The sequence below is a fragment of the Centropristis striata genome, chromosome 2, assembly GCF_030273125.1.
Source record: "Centropristis striata isolate RG_2023a ecotype Rhode Island chromosome 2, C.striata_1.0, whole genome shotgun sequence".
Lineage (NCBI taxonomy): Eukaryota > Metazoa > Chordata > Actinopteri > Perciformes > Serranidae > Centropristis > Centropristis striata.
This window is the reverse complement of record NC_081518.1, coordinates 39,582,366-39,591,627: the sequence shown is the minus strand read 5'-3', so window position 1 is coordinate 39,591,627 and position 9,262 is coordinate 39,582,366. Positions and strand designations below refer to the sequence as shown.

The following is a 9,262-nucleotide window of genomic DNA, read 5'->3' as shown; positions in this document are numbered from 1 at the left end:
TGTTGCTTGGTTTAACATTAACCCCCATATGAAAGTCTCATTGTAATCACTGTTGATTGCATGCAGTTTCTGCAGGTGTCAGTATGACTGTAGCCGGTAGGAGGGACTTGATGCTCCAACTTCTCATTTTGTGTCTGTGAGCTCTCCAGCCAGTCGTCCTGGTCCTGCTTGGAGAGAGACGACGGCATCAGCAGCAGCAGCAGCAGTAGCAGCACGGTATTCCGGGGGAAACACCATGCATCTCAGGCTGAAAAGACGACTGGAGCCTCACATCATTTCGCTTTCTTATTTTTGATTTCCGTTTTTTCTTTTTGTTTCGTCCTTTCCCCCCCTCTCCTTTCCACCCCAATCTCTGACGCGCAAGGACACTACAGCATCCATCCACGGCAGAAACGCTCACATAGAGCCTCCTCTGTACAGACGCACCATAACCACCATCCTCCTCCTTCATTCCTTCCTTCCTCCCACTCTCCTCCTCTCCTCTCTCCTGTTCTGTTCTAACCCAGAGGACATCGGGACCTTTTCTCCCCCCCTTTTTGCCCGGAGACATGGATCTATGGTTTCATTCGATCCGGATTTGCTGGTGGAGGGTTTTGTTTCTGATGAGTGTTTTCCAGGACTATCTGAGCTCCATGCTGGACTGCCCGCCGACCTGCAGCTGCTCTCAAATAGAGATCTATTGCAATAAGTCCGACAACGGCAGGTTTTTCCCTTTACTCGCCCTGCAAGATACTGGGAGCAATGGGACCAGTGTTGACATAGCAGAGTTATTCAAAAACATCACCACTATGTAAGTAGATGCGCATTATCCGTCCGTTTTTTTTTTTTTATTGAATCATTAATTGATGATCTCCTCAATGAGGCGTCTGTGCTTTCAGGGTGTCTGTTGCTTTCTTTGCAGTGATCTGACTTGTTGGCTTATTATTTCTCATTTTGAGACTTTTTGCACTTCTCCCAGTCTGCTAAGTAGCCTTTTATGATAATGCCATCAATGATAATCGGACTTATCTGTTGGCTAAATGCGCTTAAATCTGCCTCCTGTCTCCCCCGCACGACTAAGACAAATCCCTCGCAACCTTGTGGCGTCAAACTACTTGATCTTGAACCTCAGTGTGTATCGTGGACGTCTGATCGTGTGTGTGTGTGTGTGTGTGTGTGTGTGTGTGCTCATAAAGTTGCTCCTCTGCAGCGGCTCCGCAGGCCCTACACGGCCAAAATGACAGAAGGATGTTGCGGAGAACCTCAGATCACCCATTCACTTGATTCCCCTCGTCCTCGTGTAAGGCAAACTGCTCCGACAGATTGTGCTAAATGAAACAGAAATAAATGGTGCAGTAAGGTCAACCAGTTACATTTCAGCCCGCATCCCCTGAGAGACGACAAACTTTATTATGTGCACATGATGCGGGGGTCCAGAGGGGGGAGGGGGGGAGGGGGAGCTGCTGGAAACGTCACTTGTGGCTTTTTTTCCCCTCTATAAAAAGAAACGGACATGTAGCAGGATGCATTAAAACGCTTAAAACAGAGGAGCTATGATGACGGCAGGCTCTCCACCCCCCCCCCCCCCCCCCCCCCTCCTTCCCACACACCCCCACAAGTACATTTTAATTCTGCATCCTCTCTCTCTCTCTCTCTCTCTCTCTCTCTCTCTCCCTGGCATCGATCCTTCCTGCCAACATCAAAGCTTTCTTTCTTGAAAAGTCAGAAAAAAAAGAAGCAAGAGCTCGGGCCTTAAAATAAGACCTCTGGTGTCGATGAGGCTGATTTGCATATAAAGTAAACATCTCCCGTTAACGCACTGGAATTCCCTGCACGGCTTCCTCCGCCTCGTCTTACGCCACAAAGGACTTTTCCTCCCATCAGTTTTCCTATCCCGTTTACCCTTTATCCGTCTGAGGCAGACAACAACTTATTTTGTGACACGGTTCATCGCTTCCCTGTGCCACTAGAGGGTACCCTGGTACCCTCTATACACTCAAGTGCTGCTCACAACACTGGAGTCATTTACGTGACTGTTTTATCAGAGAGAGTTTTTAGTCAAATCAGACCACCAGAATAAAGCACAGCAACGTTAAAAAAGCACTGGATGGTAGAGAGATCAAAGGTCATAGCTCACTATTGGTGATTACTGTGACCCGAGAGTGACCCTTGGATAAAGATTTCCTCCTTGTAAAACCTGCTCCATCCAGGTTCATTTGTCTTTTTTTTTTTTTTTATCTCTCTCAGTAGAATAAACTACCTCTTGGAATTGTAAAAGGCCCAAATTCACTTAATAATAAGCACAAAGCCACACATTGATTGCCTTTTTGCCTTTGAGAAACCCTAATGCAATTGACCCAGGACTAATTGTGCATTTTATGGCCCCTCGCCAACCAGGCCGCTTGTTTTCTTGCTGCTCAGCATGGACAGCAACCTCCACCGAGCACCAGCGGCAGCTCAATGACAACGTATCAGAGACAATATCACTTCCCAATGTCACATCAGCTCACACATCTGACAGGAAGTCATGCAAAAACACAAGATATTTGTACGTATTGTGAATAATTTCATATTCAAATCGGTTCTATGTGTGCTGGTTATGTAGATTAAAGGTGTAAAAATCCTACACGGCTCATTATGTTGCTTAAACAACAACACACTGTCACTAACCGCCTATCTTTAACTATATATTGTGGTAATTGAAAAGTGTAGATTACCTGATGTATAAACATGCTAATTTATTATGTATTCATAGAACGTGCTCTATAAACAAAATAACAGTAACTATAGTGATACAGAGTAGTCAGTAATGGAGGCAGCATGCAGTACAAATTGTCCCCGGCCCTCTCTCGTTGTAAGGTGTCAGATGCGTGAGTTTAGCTAACCAGAGGTCTATTCAACTCATCACAAGGGGAACAGGCCGAGATGAGACAATTTATGAAGATGGAATACTAGAGCGAGGGCTCCTAGCAGGAATTGTGGGATGATCGGCCAGCCAAAGAAAACTGCCAAGTCCAGATAATAGTTTTCCAGTTCTCTCACATTAGAGATTCATCACAAGCGGCATCACTGTTTGAAGTGGATAAAGATAAGGCCTTGCTGTGATACTTGAAGAAAAAACGGTTTTCTGAGAGCAGCTGAAGCATTTGACAGGTTTGTGTAAGTGCAGCTCTGACTGCAGGTGCGCATTTCTTTGCAGAATCCAATCAGCGTTTCCACCTCTGGTGATGACGTTTGGCCTCATTTTGTTTCCCTCCTTTTTTTTTTGCACTTTTTGAGAGCGAGGTCTGTAAGGAGAGGCTAAAGTATCAGGCCAATCTGTGAAAGTCATTACTGTGGTGTGGCTGCTAAATGTCTCCAACTTCGTCTCCTCTGCTCTTAAGTACATCCTTCCATTCAATTCCTATTATCCAATGTCTGCTCACCAACATCCACACGTTCACTGTCCCTGCTCAAAGTGCTGGGCTATCACATTCATTTATGTGAGTTCGTAAAAGGTACATCTTTGATACTATAGTAGTACTTGTAGTCAATCTACACTTAAGCTGTGTTTTTTCTGTGGTGATATAACAGTCAAATGCCCCCATAATGTAATGTCCCTGTAATGTCCCTATAATTATTCTACAGGGACTTGTCTGTAGTCTAGTAGGAATTAACATAAAAAATGGAAAGATGGAATTATTTTTATTAATATATCTCTTCCAGGATATTGAGGCTGCATTTTTGACCAACACTTAAGTACAATGTGAATTTTACAGATAATTGTCCATAGAATATGCTGATTTTCATATAAAGTGTGAAAAGTGAAAGTATAACATTTTACAATTTTGTGCTCCACCTATCTCCACATCTGGCAAAAAATGAGGTTAAGCACAAGTATATTTTAAATGTCCCACAATTTTCCAGTAAAGTTTCTTCACTTCTTTAATACCACTGCAGAATATACACTATGGTGTAATGCCTTTCATAATCTTATAAAGATTTGTGGTTTGTAAATTATATTTAAAGACCCCCCCCCCCCAGACATGTCTTAAGACATAAAAAACACGATGCTTTGAATAATAATTTGTGTCTGATATAGCTCAATTCACTTCTCCTCTAAAAATCCAGAATCTATGAATATGCAAATATTTAATTACATTTAACTACTAGACACAAGAAGACCCTAATGGCCTGCAAAGTTGCCATGTCACAAAATCCTGCCCTTGAGTGCACGTCTTAAACTGAGATTTAAAGTGAGCACAGAGAAACACATGTTCAATTCTGCATATATATTATTCTGCAGTGTAGCTTGAACATCACAGTGAATAATAAAAACACATATTTGAGTGGAGTGGGACGTTAAAGAAACAAGTCATGATTTAGTTAGTAGAGTGGCACTAGGAGACTTCCGCCAAGGCCGATGGTGCATTCACATGCTCTACAGATGGACCCGTTTCCAGAGTTGGGAAGAGGTTTTTTGACTTTGGTGTGTTACTGAGGAAACAACATGGACGCTATGGAGAAGAGGTGTTGTTTTTCATTGCTCAGGGCGTTTAAACAAAGAGGAATCAATGCTGATAGCTGATTTCAGTACAAAATAAATGAATCAGGTGAGCCATGAAATATGTACCATAATATTTAATGTGAATTTTTTAACTTGGGAACAGTTTTTTTCCAATTATTCCAACACCACTTATTCATGCAACGTTAACAAAGGTGAAAAATAATTTTGTGTATCCAGATGATTTTGATCTGCTCTAAAATGGAATGTGGCCTTCCTTTGCCAATGCTACAACCTTCTTCAAAATTTCATGAAAATTTGGTATTCTTTATTCCTGCTGGCAAACAAACCGAGCTAAAAAACATGACCTCCTTAGTGGAAGTAGTAATATTAATAGCATCCAAAAATCTTAAAATGATGAAACAGCTCTTAAATTACTTTCTAACATCCAGCCTTGAGGACATCCCGATTTGGGAGCCTATTAGAAAATCAACAAGTTTATTATTACATTTAATATCCATCCTTCCATCCATCCATCCATCCATCCATCCAAAGAACATCCAAATCCCTGTACCCTAATGTCACTCGAATGTGTATCGTATATTATGCATATCTGATTTAACTCAAATGATGATTTAACAGTCTTCTAACAGTCATTAGAAGACACTGCCCTCCATAAATGTAAATGTTAAAATCAGAAGTCCTCTATTTGCCTTTGAAACAAGAATGCTCTTCCAAAAGCGTCATAGTTTTGGCTTCTTTAATGCCAACTCTTTCTTCAATCAAAGAGATTTATGTGTACTTGTAAAATTGCCATCTGTTTATCTGCAAACAAACTGAGACTTCCACACTCTGAAATGGTTCAGCGTTTATCTACATTGCCAAATGCGGCTTGAAGTTTATCGTTTGATATCTTTTAAAATCTTGATCATCCAGTCAATAAAAGTCTGTGTCTTGTCATTTCCAAGGATTCAAGCTATGCTTCCAAATGCATCATAATGTTATATTTATCATGATTAATCTTTTACTTACGGAAGGTGTCACTTTCAAACGCTAGAAGTCACACATCGGAATGAAGCTAAAACAGGTTCAGGTTTTATTTCAGTAACGTTGAATCAAAGACAGTCTTTAAAGGATAACGGAGTAGTCTCCTGCTGAAAAAAAAATGCAATTTTAGATGTAATATGCCACAGAAAAGGATCATGGGATAGGGTGTGATCTAACAGGACAGGATATGTTGTGAAAAAGAGGAAAAGAAAATCAAAGCTGTCAGATTCATCCATCCACTGCTCGACTGGCTGCATATTTCACCAGCCATCACTTTCAACAATTACCCCCAAACTCTGGCTCCATGCCCGTTACTCTGCTTCCTTAAAAAGTTGTTTGAGAAGTTTTTCCTCTCTCTGTTCTTTTTCAAATTTTAAAACAGCTCAGCTCTGCTTGAAACTATCGATCTGTGGACACCTTCAAATACACATTTATGAAATCTGCCAGCTAGCTGGCGCTGCCAAAGAAACCTGTTTTAATACAGGAATGTTTCCAAGGTCCGCTTATAGGTGACTTGTGTGGGCTGCAAGTGTCCCCCGGTTCAGACGCTGAGCATCTCTGCATTACATAAATTCAGCATTTTATCTACCTCTTAAAACTCCTGTGTAGCCCACGTAAGTGTGTGACTGTGGCCAACAGCAGCTCCAAACATCTGCTATACAGTTCTTGCGTAAGGCTTCTGAATGGGCACTGATAAGTTAACCTATATAGAGTTTCACTGAAATTGAAGTCAGAAGTTGAGTATTTTTTGAGTCTTTGCTCAAGTACTAGTTGACGACCCACTGAAAAATATCTTTTCAACATTTGGTTCATGTATTTAACGGTGCATTCAAACAATTTTGTATTGCATTTCTAAAAAATGCTGGAACCTACATTTCCCATCATGCATTTTTTGTGCTGTCTTTCATTACATCCTCCATGAATGCCCGTGTCTTTCAAACCTCACTCCTCCAGTTTGTAACATGGGGGCTGAATCCAAATGTCCACCCTCGCAGCCTTCAGACGTATGTAGTGTGATGTGTTCACTGTCATCACGTCAAGTCCGCGATGGCACAACACTGCAAGCCTATAAAAAGCCACTTATAGACAGGCTACACATACTAAAACAGAAATATTTGTAAATAAGACTAAAATAATTGGATGATTCTACCAATCCTTCTGTTGTGTTTCAGCCATTTCTTTGATATTTGAGACCACACTGCACATCTTAGCACAGGGCAGGCTGCAATACTAAAATGCAGTTAGGCTAAACTACTACATCATTCAGTACCATGGTGTGGTCAAATTTTATTTCAGGCCTACATTATTCAATTAATGTTTTCAAACATTCGAAGCTTGAAGTTGGAAAGTTTCCAGTTGAAATTTCCAACTTCCCACCTCAGAGTGATCCAGGCTCACAATGCCAGGCATAAACAGAAACATGCTTGATCGTGACTAATTGATATTTATTTGGCAAGTATAATCAGATGAGAACCTTGTTAATTTGTGGAGTTGTCTGGAATGCAGCATAAGTTTGTCTTTTTTATTAGTTGCCAATTGGAAAACTACAGCAATTCAATAAATTGTGGGTAATGGAATCAGTAAAGTCTGGTAAGTAATGCAGCCCAAGTGGACTCTCTGGAGGTCTACAAAAGGTCGGCTTGAGGCCCTTGGTGGACTAGATGACTGACAAAAAAATATTAGACCAGCCTTGTTTTCTTCACTTTATTGTTCATTTTAATGCCTGGTACAACTAAAGGTACAACAAAAATAGCTTATAAGAGTTTAATTTAAGAGCTGATATCTAAGAGCCATTTTCCATGGTTTTCTTGATAATGATTTTGGTTATTAACAAGAAAACCATAGGAAATGGCTAAATATCAGCTCTTAAATTAAACTCTTATGAGCTATTTTTGTTGTTTTCAATGTGTTTGTCCAAACAAATATACCTTTAGTTGTGACAGACATTAAAATGAACAAGAAATTGAAGGAAAATAGTGCTCTCATATTTTTTTTCATGACTGTATGGATCTGGACTGCCCTCAGTGTATTTGGGACATTTGGATTTAGCCATGGCCTCTTACAAATTTGGATGGCATCATAAGGGCAATAGAAGACCTTATACAACTGTTCCAGCTTTATCTCAACTTCCACAGGCTGATTAGTAAATTGGTTGACACGTAAAAACTGTGTTGGTCCCTTTAACAGTTAGATGTAGGAATACATGCTTGGATAAGGGCAAAGGCTTTGGCTAAATAATGGAAAATTAAAAAATCCAAATGTGCAAAGAATTTTATTATTATTTCTCAGGTAACTGGGACCCATTTAAAGAATCATTCCTAAAATCAGTGTTGGATTTTGAAAGCATTAATGGAGATAAATGATGAAATACAAACAGAAACAGAAAATCAAAAACTGTTTGGGACATTTTATACCATAATCTGCTTTAATTGGTAAAAACACTCTGCTAGAGTGTATCATGTTCAGCTATTCTGATAAATATCTTTTGGGAGAATAACTGACATGTCCATGGTTTCCAGGCCCAGTCAGCCTGAACCCAGTTGTGGGTTTTGCTCTGCCCCCTAATCTGGGATGTCAAATGGATGTAGAGTAGTGTCCCTCTCCATCCACAAACACTCACACACTTTGATTCTGACTGAAACACTCCTACCTTTCCCGCCTCACTGCTAGTATATGTGTTTATTTCCCCTCCTCCTCCTCCCTCCTCTTCTTTATCCGTTTCTTTGCCTTTGTTCTCTTCTCTGCTGTGTGAAGTTTTGATGTCTGGCTTTCTGATGCCCAGCTCACCTGTATCTGTTTGTCGTCTTGATTTATTTTTCTTTGTCACCTTGATATTTTTCTCTGTCGTTTCCATTTTATTGAGTTTATTTATTTCTTTATTTTTGCTCTTTAGGAGTGAGAAGTTTTTACAAGCCTGCTGGGGTTTCTTTGTGTGATCTGCAGCTTTCAGTGTGTTGGTATCATTTGAAAGCACAAATAAATTATACCTAAACCTCACTTACCCTCTGTTCACTGCTCATGAGGAGCGTAGCTCAGAGCTTTACATCTGTCTGACATTACTCCTGGATATAAGCACATAGAAAACTCACACACAGTTGTTCAATGCAATGCTGGTACACTGTTCTTACATTAGCACTGATAATATATTTGACACAAAAAACATACTCTCTATACCACATAAATATTGACCTGCAAAAAGAATGTAACAAAAAAGTAAAAAACACAGCATACTTGGACAAAGTTTACTTAAATAAAGAAATATTTATTTTAACAGACACACTTCATTTGCAGTAAAGCCGTATTGAGGTTTGACCACTAGCCTTACATTTTAATCTAAGAATGATTAACTTAGAAGCAACAGAGATTTGATGGCATCACAATTTGCCACATAAATTTTCTCAATGTATTGAATTTAAATAATTAAATCAATCAAACAACCTTTAAGAAGGGCTTCGCAAAGTTAGATTTTTTTCTCACGTTTTGGGATGGTCTGAGATGTTATTTGGAACCTATAATGTCAATTTTCAGGTTTATGTGTGTATTTGGGGTTTTTACTAGAACATATCTACATCCTGGAATTTGTTCTACCCGTATTCACCCTCTGTCTCTTTCACCACCTCCCTAAAAAGCCCAGTCTGTTCTGATTGGCTTGCACATCTTTTCAAAGGTAGTTCTAAAGCCTCATAGAGGGGGATGGTGTATTCTAATAATGAGCCAGTTTGTGATATAGGAAGGGGAGCCCAATCTGAAAGG

At 40.0% G+C, this 9,262-nt stretch overlaps 1 protein-coding gene across 5 annotated transcripts in view; it reads left to right on the top strand.

Moving 5' to 3' along the window:
• Positions 1-202: 202 nt before the first annotated feature.
• The window catches only part of ntrk3b (neurotrophic tyrosine kinase, receptor, type 3b), a 215,610-nt gene continuing 206,550 nt past the window's right edge, over positions 203-9,262 (top strand). For all 5 annotated transcript variants that reach the window (XM_059350870.1, XM_059350868.1, XM_059350867.1 and 2 more), the window contains exon 1: positions 203-790. In XM_059350870.1, coding sequence (XP_059206853.1) covers positions 549-790 — 242 coding nt within the window. In that variant the 5' untranslated portion in view covers positions 203-548. The remainder of the gene's footprint in view (positions 791-9,262) is intronic.